The following is an 18,898-nucleotide window of genomic DNA, read 5'->3' on the forward strand; positions in this document are numbered from 1 at the left end:
GTAACACTGTCTACACTTTATGTTTACTACAAACTATGAACACATTTATAAGACACCAATTTTTTGTGCTAAATGAGATACACCAGCATGATTATCAGGTATCATGATTTGTTAAGAAGGGTCCCCTGGTGGTCTAGTGGTTAAGATGCAGCGCTCCCACCGCTGCGACCCGGGTTCGATTCCCGGTCAGGGAACCATCCCCAGCCACTCTTAGTGCCGGTCCCAAGCCCGGATAAATTGGGGAGGGTTGCGTTAGGAAGGGCATCCAGCGTAAAACATGTGCCAAATCAAACGTGCGGAGGATCCGCTGTGGCGACCCCTAACGGGAGAAGCCGAAAAGAAAGTTAGTTTTTTTTTTTATGATTTGTTAAGAATCGTTGCAAGAAGAAATGTTGCAAAAGCTATTAAAGACGTTATAATTTGTAATGCCTTTAATAGACATTTAATCCATTGTATGTAAATAGATAGATAGATAGATAGATAGATAGATAGATAGATAGATAGATAGATAGATAGATAGATAGATAGATAGATAGATAGACAGACAGACAGACAGACAGACAGACAGACAGACAGACAGACAGACAGACAGAAAGAGAGAGAGAGAGAGAGACAGACAGACAGACAGACAGACAGACAGACACTTAGACAGACACACATTGGACACCTGACCATAAGATTCACATATGCTTTTTGAACCTTTCAATCCACATTTATTTCCTATTTGCTATTATAATCTCCACTCTTCTGGCAAGATGTTCCTCCAGATTTCGGAGTGTGTTTGTGGAGATCTGTGAAGATCATTGAGACGCAATTGTGTTACTCAGAACGTTCCAGTTCAGTGGGTTTCTTTATGGTAAAGCAGGCAAAGCTGGCTTTGTGTACAGGGACATTGTCATGCTGGAAAAGTTTTAAGTCTCTTAGTTCAAGTGAAGGGAAAATTTAATCCAAAAGATGTTCATTTTATTGGGTGCCTCCAACTCTGTGGTAACAGTTTGGGAAAGAACAACAGGCGGATGGAAAAGTCAGGTATATTTCAAATCGTATAATGTAAATCCCACCTAAATTAGACCTAATATTATTTTGATATATATGAATAATTAGAAACGAATTGTGAATTTTTTTCTACTCACATTATGCATCATATTTTTTTTCTCTGTCACTCATCCTTTCATGCCTGCCTTTTTAATTCGCAACTGCTTCGTTATCGGTAATGCATATTAACCAGGCATAACGGCGAAAATTCACTTTCTGCAGTGGCGGTTTAAGTCTTGCTGTGCCATTGTCTGGGCCACTGGCTGACTGCACCGAGACACACACATTCATCTGCGTTATGTTATATCATCACACTCCTGCCATTGTTCCAAAATTAATGAGAACAGAGAAGTGGCTTCATAATCACATCAGAAGGCTCGTTTCCCTCGCATTCATAGGCATTTAACCAATTAAGCGCGCTTAGACGTGATGAACTTAGACGTGATGATCAATGCTGTGGCGTATGCTTGGCCGGCATAGAAAGCACCGTAAATGTGCAGTAATTTGTCTTTACTTTGTACTTTTTTATAGTTGGTGATCACGACATAAAGGCTCGCAATCTGACGCCCGTGGAACAGCTGGGCATCGGCATGGCTCACAGGTCGGTGTTTTCAGCCCCAGGAGAAAAATCTTCTGTTATGCACTGATACTAGTAGCTTCTACAATGAGCAAAGAGATAATCAAAGATTCATTACAGCTGCCTTCTCCTACAGTAAATCTTTTCTGTGGAGATCTGACAGCACAAAGTAAACACACACAGGATTTATTTCATAAAAAGTGCCTGGACGTATATCTACTTAGTGAACAACTAAGTAAATGTAACCAGTACTATTGAATTCTCAGATTTGATTGGTCTAAAGGTTTAGATTATTTTGTATATAAGAGCAGACTGGACGTAGAGACTGTAGTAAAAGTCAAAAGCAGGTTTTCTTTTTGTTGATGCTCCCATTTAATAAAGCTATAATTCATATAAAAAAAAAGATTAATTAATAAATTTGAAAAAACTTGTTTAATGGATATTTGTCCAAGAAAAAAATTCAGGATTGCCTAAACTACTTTTGAGGACATGAAAATGGTTGGAGGGTTTTCTCAGTAGCATGAAAAAGTTTTTTTCAAAAAGATTTATTTAGGCAACATTATAAATGTAACAATAAATAGATAAACACTATCATCTGTTCCAATTAAACAAAAAGGCAATGATGTAATAGCTGAATATGTAGACTTTATATAGATAGATAGATAGATAGATAGATAGATAGATAGATAGATAGATAGATAGATAGATAGATAGATAGATAGATAGATAGATAGATAGATAGATAGATAGATAGATAGTGTGTGCATATGGATGGACGGACGGACGGGCGGACGGACGGACGGACGGACGGACGGACGGACGGACGGACGGACGGACGGACGGACGGACGGACGGACGGACAGACAGACAGACAGATAGATAGATAGATAGATAGATAGATAGATAGATAGATAGATAGATAGATAGATAGATAGATAGATAGATAGATAGATAGATAGATAGATAGATAGTGTGTGCATATGGATGGATGGATGGATGGATGGATGGATGGATGGATGGATGGATGGATGGATAGATAGATAGATAGATAGATAGATAGATAGATAGATAGATAGATAGATAGATAGATAGATAGATAGATAGATAGATAGATAGATAGATAGATAGATAGTTTGTGTGTGCATAAAGATAGATAGATAGATAGATAGATAGATAGATAGATAGATAGATAGATAGATAGATAGATAGATAGATAGATAGATAGATAGATAGATAGATAGATAGATAGATAGATAGTGTGTGCATATGGATGGATGGATGGATGGATGGATGGATGGATGGATGGATGGATGGATGGATGGATGGATGGATGGATGGATGGATAGATAGATAGATAGATAGATAGATAGATAGTGTGTGCATATGGATGGATGGATGGATGGATGGATGGATGGATGGATGGATGGATGGATGGATAGACAGACAGACAGACAGACAGACAGACAGACAGACAGACAGACAGACAGACAGACAGACAGACAGACAGATAGATAGATAGATAGATAGATAGATAGATAGATAGATAGATAGATAGATAGTTTGTGTGTGCATTATAGATAGATAGATAGATAGATAGATAGATAGATAGATAGATAGATAGATAGATAGATAGATAGATAGATAGATAGATAGATAGATAGATAGATAGATAGGTATAGATTATATACACAGTATATAAATTATCTGTGTGTGCATATATATATATATATATATATTCCCACACATCTTTCAAAGTGTTTGTTATTCCAGAAGCATGACCTATCCTATGACACATTTGTACTCCGAGTGCTATGACAACTCTTTTAATATTTTAACGATTTAGAGTCACGACACTCTTGCTAACTTTTCTACGTGTGTCACTGCAGGTACGGCTCACTGCTGAAGTTAGTGCGAGAGGATTCAGAGCAGGATCTCTGTCTTCTCATCAAACACTGTCAGGAGTTCCTGTCACAGCAGCGCACTGCAATCCAGTCTGATCTCTGTATCCTTTCTGCTTGCGCTTTAGTAGAGAATTTCTCTTATATCTGGTATATGACCTTTCCAAGCTGCGACGTGTGCTGAATATTATTATAAACAACAACAACAGCCTGTGCCCTACTGTAAAAAAAAATTTGGATGAAATGACGATCCCTAGCGTAAAGATTTTATGTTTAATATTTCCTCGTGTTAGGAGATTATATTTTTTATTGTTATGATATTAATATACTTCCCTGGCATGTCATTAAAAATGCTTAATTTATTATTTAATAGGACAAGAAGATTTAAAAAAGTTTTTTTTTTTAGTCTTACAATAAAAGTTCAATACTAAAGTCAACTTCAAGTGGTCCCAAGTCACCATTAATACCGAATTCCCAAATGGCTGCTGCTGGAGTTTTACTGCACACTTGAGTTTATTTGTTTGAAATACTGAATGGTGGGTGTTTTAAAGTGTATCTACTTTGCTTGTGTGGGTGTTTCAGTGATCGTGGTGTTACAGTTGCAAGACATCGTCTAGCAGAATACCCTCACAGATTAACTGTGAACATCCTCCGAGACTCCCATTAGACATCCACATCAAACAGTACATGCTCTCTCTAATCCACATGTCTGTCTGCTTTTAGATGTTCAGTCAGTCCTATAAGCTTTGAGTCATTCGATGCCATCTACATATTGAAAGATGGCAAACTGAAGCACTGTTTTTAGGGAGTCTTGATGTTATCCACATTGGAACACTAGAAAAATGTGTGGAAGTATAGAAGTTTGGACGGAACAGGAAGGTTTGGAGGGTGAGAGGCGGCATAGCATTAAAGCACGATAGAATTCACTTCAACATGTTCACTGTGCATTATATTAAGCATGGACCCCTTCAGTACTTTTTGCTGTATTTTCTTTATTGACAGAGTATTACATTGTCTGTCTGTGCATCTGTCTGTCTGTCTGTCTGTCTGTCTGTCTGTCTGTCTGTCTGGGCATCTTTCTCTCTGTCTGTCTGCACATCCACCTGTCTGTCTGTTGATCTCTATCTATCTGTCTGTCTGTCTGTCTGTCTGTCTGTCTGTCTGTCTGTCTGTCTGTCCGTCCGTCCGTCCGTCCGTCCGTCCGTCCGTCCGTCCGTCCATCCATATGCACACACTATCTATCTATCTATCTATCTATCTATCTATCTATCTATCTATCTATCTATCTATCTATCTATCTATCTATCTATCTATCTATCTATTTATGTCTGTCCGTCCGTCCGTCCGTCCGTCCGTCCGTCCGTCCGTCCGTCCGTCCGTCCGTCCGTCCGTCTATCTATCTATCTATCTATCTATCTATCTATCTATCTATCTATCTATCTATCTATCTATCTATCTATCTATCTATCTATCTATCTATCTATCTGGGCTTCTGTCTGTCTGGGCATCTGTTTGTCTGTCTGCACATCCACCTGTCTGTCTATTGATCTGTATCTATCTGTCTGTCTGTCTGTCTTTTGATGCATCCATCTGCCTGTCCGTCTATCTTTCATCTATTTATCCAACTATTTATCCATATGTCTATCTATCTATCTATCTATCTATCTATCTATCTATCTATCTATCTATCTATCTATCTATCTATCTATCTATCTATCTATCTATCTATCTATCTATCTATCTATCTATCTATCTATCTATCTATCTATCTGGGCATCTGTCTGTCTGCGCATCCACCTGTCTGTCTATTGATCTGTATCTATCTGTCTGTCTGTATGTCTGTCTGTCTGTCTGTCTTTTTATGCATTCATCTGCCTGTCTGTCTATCTATCCATCCATCTATCCATATGTTTATTGATCTGTCTTTTTGTGCATCTATCCATCTATCCTTCTGTCTGTCCGTCTGTATGTCTGTCTGTCTGTTTTTTTTTTTTGTTTGTTTGTTTTTGTTAATTTAATTTCTTACCTTTGCAAATTATTAGAAAGAAAAATATAGTACAACCCAGTTGAAAAGCAGATTTCAATATGAGCAGATTTCAATCTGAGCTTTTTTTTTTTTTTTTTTTTATAATTGTGGCTTCCATATTTGTAGTCTGCCCATATGCTTGGAGTCATCCTGTGTTATCGAGGCTTTTTGATTCATTTCAGTAAAAAACATTGGTCACAATGAAACTAAATGATCTGACAAAATATACATTTTATTTATACATGCAATAGCTTAAAATAACAGCGCAGCTCGCATTGAATAAGCCCTAGCTGTGCTGAGCTCAGCTGTCACTATAGTTACCAGATGAAATATGCTTTTTGCCTGCTGTCTGAAATGCTACGCTGAGTGGGTGATTTCTGACCCACTGTATAGAAACCTGAAGAGAACCCGGCATTCGCTGAAAGTTTTGTCGCCTACAGCGTGGAAATATGCAAAGGTAGGCAATATGGCAGCCTTTTATTTGCCCATCTTTTATCTGTGAAAAGGCAATAGCGGAATTAAAATGTGCCATACTGTATATATCGTGTTTAGAGTCTATGTATTAGATGCGTGTGTATACACTAGAGCTGAACAGTCTTCAGCTTTAAGACTTTTTTGAATTGGGTACTGGATATTATCTCGCTAAAATTCAATCAATCTTTATTTGTATAGCACTTTTACCAATAGACATTGTCTCAAAGCTATAAAAAATTGGATAGGTTTGTTCCTTATTATTGTAAATTTGTCCCTAATGAGCGAGCCAGGGCCGACTGCGGCAAGGAAAAACTCCCTGAGATGGCATGAGGAAGGAACCAGACTTTTAAAGGAAACCCATCCTCATTTGTGTGGCACCGAATGTCCATTCATTACTGTCCCATCATTTTTAAGGTGTCTAATGATAAGTGCTTGAATGCAACCTGTGGTCCTGAGCCATTGAAGTCGACTTTTGATAATAATTACAGTCTAAATCCATCCTCAAAGTCCTAAAAATGGTCTTGACAGAAAGTTTGTTCTTTTTACGTTTTACATCAATTCCCAAATTTGACAGGAGGAGAATAATAATACTAATAGCTGAGGCAATGCATAAATAAAGTCAATTTGTTGAAGTAAAACCTTGGCATTGGCCTTTGTTTGTTTTGGGGTTTTTTAGGTCTTGAGAGGTCTCGAGGTCTTCTTAAATCTTGATCCGTATCATTCTGCGCTTTTTTGTGTGTGGAATTGGTTGCTTAGTGTTGTACTTCGAATCAAAAGCTTGTAAGTTCAAATCCCGGCACTGCCAAGCTGCCAATCCTGGGCCTTAACTTGCAAATGCTCACTGGTCTTGATTACAGCGTCTGCCAAAAGCCAGAAACTTCGATCAGCAGTTTATTCATTCAGAGTGCAGTCTCTTTTTTTTTTTTTTTGCATTAACTCTCTGGGATTGGGAGTTCTTAAAGTTGACAACAGGACTTTGTCTTTGTAAATCAGCAAATTCTTTGTCAGATTTTAACTCATTTATGGTCTAATCTGCCCTGTCATTCCATAACTCGGTTCAGCATTAACCCGAGCAGAATTTAGTTTAGATTATATAACAGATGTCAACATTGGGTGGGCTTCATGCATTGGACTTTGGATAAAATCCCAGCATACCAAGCTGTCACTCCTGGGCCCCTGAGCAAGGCCCTTATCCCCCATAGCTGCTGAGTTGTATGAATGACATAAATGTATGTTCTGGAAAAATCCTGTTTTGGAGAAGTCTTGGGGAGATTTATGTGGGAACATAAAAAAATAAAGAAAGTGACAGAATTGCAAGAGTATTGAAGTCATGTATAGATGGGGGGAAAGTAGCTTAGTGGTTAAGGCATTAAATATTTGGATCTGTAGGTGGTGAGTTTAAATCCCAGCCACACCAATATACCACTCTGAGGCACCTAAGCAAGGCCTTTCCACCCCATAGCTGCTCACCTGTATAATGTATGAATGTAAGTCGCTCTGGATAAGGGCGTCTGCCAAATAGCATGAATGTAGAGTCAGGCATGTTCGGAATCTGACAGGAGACTCAGCGTTAGGAGGAGAACCTGTTCGGGGTAACTTTAAAATTTTATGCAGTCTTTTACACAATAATTACAGTATCATATGTCGTATTACAAGTAGTGGAAAGTAGGGAAGTAAATCTAATTTGTTTCTGTACTTTTTCACGTATTCGTACTTTACTGTAATATTTCTATTCAGGGAAACTTTTATTTTTAGTTTACTACATTTCAAAGTCAAATATCTGACTTTTTTACTCAACTACATTTTGTGAAATCAGTCGTTCCTTTTTATTTATGAGGATTACAACTCAACTGATCAAACACAATCAGGTCTCTAGCGTGTGTTTTGATTGGCGCTTGGTAGTAACTATTTATCACCAACATACAGTTCAGCATCAGTTCACCAGCAAGTAAATGACTCTAATTGCGACTTAAATTTTTTGGAAGTAGTTAAAAAGAAGGTTTTGGGCTCATGATCATTTGAATAGAAATCAGCGTTTGACTCATTATATATCATTCTATTAATTGATTGGTGTGTTAAGAGTAACATTAGAGTCTTTTCACATAAACTGAGTTGATTAATCTTGTGTCAAAAATGATAATAGGAACATTATAGACAGAATAAATCATAGTACTTTGGATGCTTAAGTGCATTTTAAGGCTTTTGTACTTTTACTTAAGTGAAAGTTTAAAGGGAGCACTTTTACTGGAGTCATATTTTACTGTATTTACTGTACTGTATCTTTGCTTGTCTGGGGTTTTTTAATTCTATTTCTTACTTGTACAAAATGATCTGGAAGGTACTGTATATAGAAAATGACACAAAAAAGAAATGAATAGCCTTTGCAAAAGTGCACTGAGTCACTTTGTCATTTTCTACAGGCTACTAATGAAAAAAAAAAAGTCTTATTTCAGGCACCTTTAATGATAAAGCAACCCACATACCCCTGTTAAATCTAGATAAACCGTAATATGAAGAAATATTGTACATTAAAATTCATCCTAAACATTCGACCAGTGGAGGTTTTGGTACTTTTTAGTGTGTATTGCGCATTTATCAAAGAGATATGTCATCATACACGAGCAGTGCTGATGCTTCCTTGACCCTTGTTGCGTGAGGTTATTTGCAGGGCGGGTACCCTGGTCACGACTGGCTCTGTTCCACCATTTTCCTCCTAATGGGCGGCGACGTAGGCCGCTCTCTCAACCTGCTGCTGCGTTTCTCCCGGCTGCTGACGTCAGCCTTCCTCTGGCCTCCTCGAATCTACCGATCTGTGAGTCTACTCCAAATTCATCCCCATGCCAGCATGAGCAAGAGCATTCAGGCTGGCTGGTTTCAGTTCTACATTAGTAATGCCTTTCCTCGTTTCACATCCTTTTTTAGGTATGCACCCTTTCTCAGTCTCTTTTTCAACCCATCCACAAGGGGAAATCAGGAATGCAGCAATTGCACAAAGTACACACTCGAGTGCAAGTTTTGAAATCGTGAGCCGCTTTGTACCTCTCGTGCCGGGACTTTTAAGAAATGAAACGTGTGCGTTTATAGAAAAGTAATCGACGACGCAGCCTGTTACCATGCTGAAGTGGGTATTTTGACAGTACTCGAGTATTTGACGCATCGATTTATTTTATTTCCCAAAATGCAAAACATTTCCTGGAACTTCTGGTTGTAAAAAATTTTAGACAAAGTGAAAAACTATATAAATATTCCGAGCTGACCGTGATGCGATGCACCTCTCAGTCTGAGAGCGTTGATATTTTTATTCAACTTTAAGAAAAAAAATTGAGGTCTTTTTGAGCTGGAAATGAGGCCAGCAGTGATAAAAGGTTCACAGGCAGCAGATGCAGGTTGCGGAAAGTTGAGCCTCAATGACATCTTCAAAAGAGGTGCAAAAAGTCATTGGTAACACTCAATTATAACTATAATATAGTGCAGTGGAGTGGATATAGTAAAAAGTATATACAGGTAGTCCCCTGCTTACGATGGAGATACATTACGACCAACCCATCGTAAGTCCAAAATATCGTAAGTGGAAGATGCTACGACTTTGACAGTCTTTCCTGCCTAATGCTGATTTATAACTTTCATTTTCTGCCTAAATCTGATGGCTTTCCTCTTCCTTTTTTTCACTACTAGCAGGAGACATACTTGGCACTTGGAAGACATGCTTTTATCACTAAAATTGGTGTTTGAAACCGAATAAAATACACACTGAGACAACTTTACTCCGTCGACCGCTAGCGAGAGTGAGGCATCTCACAGGACGAGAGATACGCTCATCCCAGCTACGTGTCCAACCTGTATCGTACATCGTACACTGCTGCCTGTCGCGCTAAATCTTCCATATTTTTTACAATTTTGTCGTATCGCTATCGTCATCCTAAGATCTAAAAATCGTAAGTTGAACCATAGTAACTCGGGGACCATCTGTATAGTGAATCATACATGTAGTACATATAAAGAGTAAAAGTTGCTTATATCTTTGATACTCAGTAAAACTAGAAAGTAGCCAAAATATCAGTTAAGTACAGTAACAAAGTGCATTTAGTCAAACACTTCACACCGCTAGTATTTACCACGAAAAGCACATCTGGAAGTGTTGACTTACTTTCTTCCAGCACAATTTGCCAACAAATCCAATTTCATTTACGAGAATATTTCATACTTTTTATTATTTTTTAAATAAATTTCTAGTTATGTTTGATGTTGGAAAACATCTTTAGAGTTTCTTACCGCTTATATTATAGTCCTGAGGGGAAGTTGTTGTAAAAAGTTGCAGCTTTTACCTCCGACTGTTCCACAGGTCTGACACTCGCGAATCTTTTCACCATTGATAAAGTCATAATAAAGTAACGGTACACAAAATTCACGGTTCGGTTCATACCTCTGTTTTTGAGTCACGGTTCGGTTCAATTTCAATACAGTTAGGGGGAAGAAATGCTAAAGAAATTGCTTGTTTTTTTATTTCTTATTAACACAGTTTATTATAATTAACATTTGTGAGCATCAGGAGTTAACATTTTTAAAAGAATTTTCAATAAAATCTCTGCTTGGTTAAATATTATTAAAAAATTTAATAAATTACATTTGTCAGGCCTCATTTGGGTAATACAGATGTGTATACAAGTGTGTGTGGGTTTGTTTTACATTTAATATGTAATTTTCTAAAGATATGATCTACTTAACTGTTCTACTTCTTTCAGCATACTTCAACAGATATCTTCCTTTCCTCCATCCTTCATTTATTCACTCCCCGGATATACGGAATTGTCAGGATTTTCTCCTTTTAATAAAAATTTTTAAAGCTGTACATAAAAGAAAAAAGAATCAATAGCGCGAGAGTTTTTGCAACGTGCAACAAATCGCATTTGGGGGCACTAAATAGTGACACTGCGCTAACTCTAGTTTCTTTTTCATACCCCTGGCTTGTGTATGTTTTCACGTTTTAATAAGAATAAAAAACCAAAACAAATAAACAGTGATGCTGCTCTCAAAGTGCGAGGCAGAGACTTAACAAAGTTGCGGCGAGCCACTTAATTCGTTGGTGAGGAAACTCAGATTTTAAACATGTAAACTTTCTTTTTTTCGGCTTCTCCCATTAGGGGTCGCCACAGCGGATCACCCGTATTCATGATCCGCATGTTTGATTTGGCACATGTTTTTACGCTGGATGCCCCTCCTAACGCAACCCTCCCCATTTATCCGGGCTTGGGACCGGCACTAAGAGTGCACTGGCTTGTGCAACCCTAATGGCTGGGGTTGGTTCCCTGCCTGGGGATCGAACACGGAGCGCAGCGGTGAGAGCGCCGCATCCTAACCACTAGACCACCAGGGAACCCCTCAGATTTTAAACATGTACCGCACAGAAAAAAGATTGCAGTTGGTTCCTTACACCCCTTATCAATAGTAATAATAATAATACCTGACATAATAATGATACATGGAGCACCTCAATACAAGTTACTTTGCAACTTACAACAAAGAGGGCAATGCATTTGAAAGTGCACATTAATAAATTAATACATTTGACTGTCGATTTCACTCTGTTAACCAGCGACGCCCCTCTAAGTGGAGTTATTCTACCTGATTGTAACCCAGAGAACCGCATGCAAATCGCAAAGTCTAAACCGACGATCGTGGTAACGAGGAGAGAAAGGCACAGAGTTCACACCACGATGTGAATCTCTAAATAGGAACGCGATCCTCCGCACAGTGTGCGCCCCTCGCTCCCTCACTACCCCGGCGTCGCTGTCAGAGGCGACGATAATGAAAAATGGTTATTCTCATCTCATACCTCTCTTCTGCACAGGCACAGGCACCCAAGTAATGCTCGGCTTATTAACTCGTATCCAAGCCCCAGCGAATTGCTCAAATTAGAAATAAAAGCTAGAGAGAGAGACGGGTATATAATGCAGTATTAACAGGTATTGGATCTACTCAGCATTCGGCTTTATTTGTATTTTTTGATGTCGTTGCGGCACAGCAGTAACACAAAGTTATAAATCCGTCTGCTGCAGGAGCACATTCCAGCCGAGATGGCTCAGTCGGGCGTCCCCCCTCTGTACTCGTGCACTGCTCACTACGTTGAGATGCTGCTAAAATCCGAAGTGCCTCTGGTCTCCTCTGCATTCAGGATGTCCGGCTTCACTCCGTCCCAGGTACAGAACGCCTCACACCTCTTATTCTGACCTCTGCAGCCCCATCCGGTGGCTTTCGGTGTTAATGACCGAACAATATTGTTTACTCTTAATTCAGTTTTTAAGCAGCACATATTTAAAGCTTGGGATCCCTGAGCTTAATCTGTACAGAATATCAACGTATTTCCTCAAAGTTCAATGAGGGAACATTCGAAATTAGCCACAATATGAACAAACTCACTAGCAGGCTTAGGAACTGTTTAAAAATGAAACAAGTTGAAACCGAGCTGATTTCAGTCGAGCAGGATTTCTCACTGCCACCTTCCACACAGCAAATGTGTCACGCTTGGTATTCTGAAGTGTCGACATCTAGCCGTCGCTCCTCGGATTGGGTGCTTTGGTTATGGCCCTCTGAATTCCTTTTTTCAAAACAGTGAGAGCATTTAATGCACATGGAGGAGAATGTAGATTTAGACTTTATTTCAAATGGTCAAAAATATTGAAAGCTAACCAAGGAATAGGTATAAATAAAGTAAAATTGTTGATATTATTAACAATTATTATTATTATTATTATTTACAAGTAGTAGTATTTAGTAGTAGCAGTAGTAGTATTATTAGTATCATGTTTTAATGGTATTAGTAGTATTTAGCAGTAGTAGTTTGCAGCATTTAGCCGACGCCCGTTTCCAGAGCGATTTACTGAGGTGCAGTAAGTCTCTATTAATGGATAAATCTATACTGGTACTCTCGATTACAAACTGAAGATAAATCAGCCTACAACTCTGTTGTGTTTTTTTTTTTTTTAAACAACACAAACTTGGATAGTGTTAGTTTAATTGGTTTAGGAAGAGAACGGCCTTCACCCGTCACTTCAAGACAGAGAAAAGCCTTGAAGTATACTTACCTCTTATTCTGAGAGAAGGTGGTACCAGTCGAGCAGTGCTGGAGGATCTCAGACAGAGTGGTGCAGTGCGAGGTGTGATGAGGTCATTGAGATAATATGGTGCTGGTCCATTTTTGGCTTTGTAGGCAAGCATCAGTGTTTTAAATCTGATACGTGCAGCTGCTGGAAGCCAGTGGAGGGAGCGCAGCAGTGGGGTGGTGTGGGAGAACTTGGGCAGATTGAACACACGTTGCAGTGGACGTATAGCCTTCAGGGGAAGACCTGCCAGCAGAGAGTTGCAGTAGTCCAGTCTTGAAATGGCAAGAGACTAGTAGTATTTAGTAGTAGTAGTAATATAGTAGTTTTTAGTATTAGTAATAGTATTTAGTAGTTGAAGTAGTAGTAGTAGTAGTTGTTGTATTTAGTAGTAGTAGTAGTATTTAGTAGTAGTAATAGTATTTAGTAGTGGTAGTAGTAGTAGTAATAGTATTTAGTAGTGGTAGTAGTAGTAGTAATAGTATTTAGTAGTAGTATTAGTATTTAGGAGCAGTAGTATTTAGTAGTAGTAATAGTATTTAGTAGTGGTAGTAGTAGTAGCAGTAGTATTTAGTAGTAGTATTAGTATTTAGGAGCAGTAGTATTTAGTAGTGGCAATAGTATTTTGTATTAGTAGTAGTTTTTAGTAGTAGTAATAGTATTTAGTAGTAGTAGTTGTATTAAGTATTAGTAGTAGTTTTTAGTAGTAGTAACAGTATTTAGTAGTAGTAGTTGTTGTATTTAGTATTAGTAACAGTATTTAGAAGCAGTAGTATTTAGAAGTAGTAATAGTATTTAGTAGTAGTAGCAGTAGTAGCAGTAGTATTTAGTAGTAGGATTAGTATTTAGTATTAGTAGTAGTTTTTAGTAGTAGTAACAGTATTTAGTAGTAGTAGTTGTTGTATTTAGTATTAGTAATAGTATTTAGTAGTGGTAGCAGTAGTAGCAGTAGTATTTAGTAGTAGTAATAGTATTTAGTATTAGTAGTAGTTTTTAGTAGTAGTAGTAGTAGTATTTAGTAGTAGTAGCAGTCGTATTTAGTAGTAGTAACAGTATTTAGCAGTAGTAGTTGTTGTATTTAGTAGTAGTAATAGTATTTAGTAGTAGTAGTAGTAGTATTTAGTAGTAGTAGTAGTGGTATTTAGTAGTAGTAACAGTATTTAGCAGTAGTAGTTGTTGTATTTAGTAGTAGTAACAGTATTTAGTAGTAGTAGTAGTGGTATTTAGTAGTAGTAATAGTATTTAGAAGTAGTAGTTGTTGTATTTAGTATTAGTATTTAGTATTAGTAGTAGTTTTTTGTAGTAGTAATAGTATTTAGTAGTAGTAGTAGTTTTAGTATTTAGTAGTAGTAGTTGTTGTATTTAGTAGGCATATTTAGTAGTAGTTAATAGTAATGTTTGGTAGTAATTAGTAGTATTTAGTAGTTGTGGTGGTGTTAATGGTGTCTGCGGTAGTTGTAATAGTAGTGGTAAATTTAGTAGTATGTAGTAGTGTCTCACATGATAATAATAAATGTATTAGTCCTTGAAGAAGTCATCTAATAATGAACAACGATGGCATTATGGGCAGTCAGGGAGGACCGATTGCATCATCTCTTTCATGTTTATTGAACGACCTTGAACCTTGTCTTGTGCTCAAAACATCTAAAGAAAGTCATTCCACAGCATGAAGCTTTAAATCAAAAGTAAAAGCTTTGTCATTGATTTTCCTCCTATTCATCTCAGGTCCCTTTTTTTTTTAAGGCTGACATGATTTCTGCCACCAGAGAGGAAATTCTTGTGCTTCATTCCTCCAATGTGTCTGGAGTCTGGGTGCTCTTAAGTCAGTCCACGTCCACGTCACAGGACTTCTGCTACTGCCGGGAATTACATGGAGAAATAAATACGACAAAGTTACATACTGTATGAAGGGCATTTTTAATGTTCGGGCGACTGATTATAAATATTTGAACGCCCTGGGCCGAGTGAAATGCTTTCGAGTGGTGTGGAAGTGAACTTCAAATGCGAATAAAAGCAGCACCAGCGAATGAATCTAAGAAAGAAAGTGAGTCGAAATTGAGTATCACCTCTATCACAGAAGGGCAGCTGGCTCTGCTTGACATTCCCGATTCCACAAAGCTGCAAAACAGCCAGAGGGCAATGTAGATTCAGTCAGTGATGATATTCTGTGTGCTGAAGACCGACAGACCGACAGACCGACAGACCGACAGACCGACAGACAGACAGACAGACAGACAGACAGACAGGCAGACAAACATTTAAACAGACAGACAGACAGACAGACAGACATTTAAACAGACAGACAGACAGACAGACATTTAGACAGACAGACAGACAGACAGACAGACAGACAGACAGACAGACAGACAGACAGACAGACAGACAGATAGATAGATAGATAGATAGATAGATAGATAGATAGATAGATAGATAGATAGATAGATTATATAAATAGCAACAGAATGCAGTTTAGCATCTACCAAGTGCAAAAAGTAGCAATTGTGCAAATTGACAAGTGCAGATCAATAATAAATATGCAAGTATATATATAGAAATGTATATGTGTATAAACATACACTATATTGTCAAAAGTATTGGTTCACCTGGTCAAAAGTATGTTATGTGATTTTTGAGCATTGCTTCCACATTTAGTCCCAATTTGCTCTTATAATTCCCTCCACTCTTCTGGGAAGATGTTCCACTAGACTTTAAAGTGTGCTTATGGATATTTGTGTTCATCAGCCACAAGGGTGTTATAAAAGGTACAGTGAGAAAAATATGTATTTGAACACCCTGCTATTTTGCAAGTTCTCCCACTTAGAAATCATGGAGGGTCTGAAATTGTCATGAATTCACAATGTATGATTTTTAAACTATTTATTTGTATGATACAGCTGCAAATAAGTATTTCAACACCTAAAAAAAGTCAATGTTAATATTTGGTACAGGAGCCTTTGTTTGCAATTACAGAGGTCAAACGTTTCCTGTAGTTTTTCACCAGGTTTGCACACACTGCAGGAGGGATTTTGGCCCACTCCTCCACACATATCTTCTCTAGATCAGTCAGGTTTCTGGTCTGTCGCTGAGAAACACGGAGTTTGAGCTCCCTCCAAAGATTCTCCATTGGGTTTAGGTCTGGAGACTGGCTAGGCCATGCCAGAACCGTGATATGCTTCTTACAGAGCCACTCTTTGGTTATCCTGGCTGTGTGCTTCGACCCAGCCTCGACCCATCTTCAATGCTCTAACTGAGGGAAGGAGGTTGTTCCCCAAAATCTCGCAATACATGGCCCCGGTGCAGTCGCCCTGTCCCATGTGCAGAAAAACACCCCCAAAGCATGATGCTACCACCCCCATGCTTCACAGTAGGGATGGTGTTCTTGGGATGGTACTCATCATTCTTCTTGCTCCAAACACGTTTAGTGGAATTATGACCCAAAAATTTTATTTTGGTCTCATCTGACCACATGACTTTCTCCCATGACTCCTCTGGATCATCCAAATGGTCATTAGCAAACTTAAGACGTGCCTGGACATGTGCTGGTTTAAGCAGGGGAACCTTCTGTGCCATGCATGATTTCAAACATGACGTCTTAGTGTATTACCAACAGTAACCTTGGAGACGGTGGTCCCAGCTCTTTTCAGGTCATTGACCAGCTCCTCCCGTGTAGTTCTGGGCTGATTTCTCACCCTCCTTAGGATCATTGAGACCCCACGAGGTGAGATCTTGCATGGAGCCCCAGTCCGAGGGAGATTGACAGTCATGTTTAGCGTCTTCCATTTTCTAATGATTGCTCCAACAGTGGACCTTTTTTCACCAAGCTGCTTGGCAATTTCCCCATAGCCCTTTCCAGCCTTGTGGAGGTGTACAATTTTGTCTCTAGTGTCTTTGGACAGCTCTTTGGTCTTGGCCATGTTAGAAGTTGGATTCTTACTGATTGTATGGGGTGGACAGGTGTCTTTATGCAGCTAACGACCTCAAACAGGTGCATCTAATTTAGGATAATAAATGTAGTGGAGGTGGACATTTTAAAGGCAGACTAACAGGTCTTTGAGGGTCAGAATTCTAGCTGATAGACAGGTGTTTAAATACTTATTTGCAGCTGTATCATACAAATAAATAGTTTAAAAATCATATATTGTGATTTCTGTTTTTTTCTTTTTTAGATTATGTCTCTCACAGTGGACATGCACCTACGATGACAATTTCAGACCCCTGCATGATTTCTAAGTGGGAGAACTTGCAAAATAGCAGGGTGTTCAAATACTTATTTTCCTCACTGTAGGTACTGATGTAGCTGAGGAGACCTGGGGTGCAGTCAGCGTTCACATTCATCCCAAAGGTGTTCAGTAGGGAAGAGATCAGAGCTCTATAGCAGGCCACTTAAGAGCTTCCTCTCCAAAGCATGTCAACCAGATCTTCAAGGAGCTCACTTTGTGCACAGGGGCATCACCATGCAGGAACAGGTTTGGGTTTCCAAGTTCAAGTGAATGCAATGTTTTTATAGCGCCATCTAAAGACGTCCTGTACAATTAAATGCCTCCAGATTTGTGGTAACAGTTGTGGTAACTATTTTTCTCGTATTTTTCCTGGAATCTTGATATACAGCGTCACTCCATAAGACTGATACAATTCTGATTTTAGATTACGCTGATGCCGTTTTTGTATCCTGTTCTTGCGTATTATGTAGAGTGCATGACATTGATATGACCTTGTTTTCTGTTCAGATGAAGAAGAATGTTTAGATGGATGATCTGATTGTTTTTCCTCATTAAGAATGTGCCAAATATCACATTTTATTCCTCTTGCTTTTTCCAAACAATTGCTGTTTTTTTTCTCTCCCATGTAATTTTTTCTTTTTTTTAGCAAATTATAGTTTGCGATTATTTAATGTTTTGGAAACGAATTGGTTTTATTCCCTTAATTCTCACACGCATCTCTTGTGCCCCAAAAAGACCTCTGTCCTGTGGTTTCCCAATGTCCTTTTTGGCTGTAACAAAGTGCTGGCACTTGAGCCTCCTTTTTTTTTTGTGTGTGTGTTATTTTAATTTGTAACTGAATAAAAGTCAGTAGGAGTAAGACAGAGTACATGTGTGTGAATGAGAGGGAGGGCAGTGGTGTGGTGTGGTTGCAGGGAGAAAAGGTGATGGAAGGTGGAGGAGATTAGGTACATTGGGTCAACAGTGCAAAGTAATGGAGGGTGTGTTAGAGAAGTGAAGAAAAGAGTGCAGGCAGGGTGAAGTGAGTGGAGAAGAGTGATAGGAGTGATTTGTGATAGAAGTGTATCTGTGACAGTGAAAGGGAAAGTTTATAGGACTGTGGTGAGACCTGAGATGTTGTACGGTTTAGAGACAGTGGCATTGACTAAAAGATAGGAGGTGGAGCTGGAGGTAGCACAGCTGAAGATGTTGAGGTTTTCGTTGGGAGTGACGACGATGGACAGGATTAGAAATGAGTTTATTAGAGGGACATCGCATGTAGGACATTTTGGAGACAAGGTGAGGGAGATTAAGATGGTATGGACATGTGCAGAGGAGGGACAGGGGGTATATCGGTAGGCGAATGCTGAGGATGGAGCCTCCAGGAAGGAGGAAAAGAGGAAGACCAAGGGGGAGGTTTATGAATGTGGTGAGGGAAGACATACAGGTAGTTGGTGTGAAAGAGGCAGATGTAGAGGACAGAGGGGTATGGAGACAGATGATCTGCTGTGGCGCCCCCTAATGGTAGCAGCCGAAAGAAAAAGATTGCAATTTGTAAAGGTGTTTCTTTAATTAAAAACAGCTAATTTAAG

At 38.8% G+C, this 18,898-nt stretch overlaps 1 protein-coding gene across 2 annotated transcripts in view; it reads left to right on the forward strand.

Annotated features, from left to right (window-relative positions):
• Positions 1-18,898, forward strand: part of tbc1d32 (TBC1 domain family, member 32) — a 72,814-nt gene that overhangs the window by 43,417 nt on the left and 10,499 nt on the right. For both annotated transcript variants that reach the window (XM_083562431.1, XM_083562432.1), the window contains exons 29-32: positions 1,567-1,636; positions 3,499-3,614; positions 8,668-8,822; positions 12,067-12,207. In XM_083562431.1, the coding sequence (XP_083418557.1) occupies positions 1,567-1,636; positions 3,499-3,614; positions 8,668-8,822; positions 12,067-12,207 (482 nt within the window). The remainder of the gene's footprint in view (positions 1-1,566; positions 1,637-3,498; positions 3,615-8,667; positions 8,823-12,066; positions 12,208-18,898) is intronic.

Source organism: Silurus aristotelis, assembly GCF_946808225.1.
Source record: "Silurus aristotelis genome assembly, chromosome: 15".
NCBI lineage: Eukaryota > Metazoa > Chordata > Actinopteri > Siluriformes > Siluridae > Silurus > Silurus aristotelis.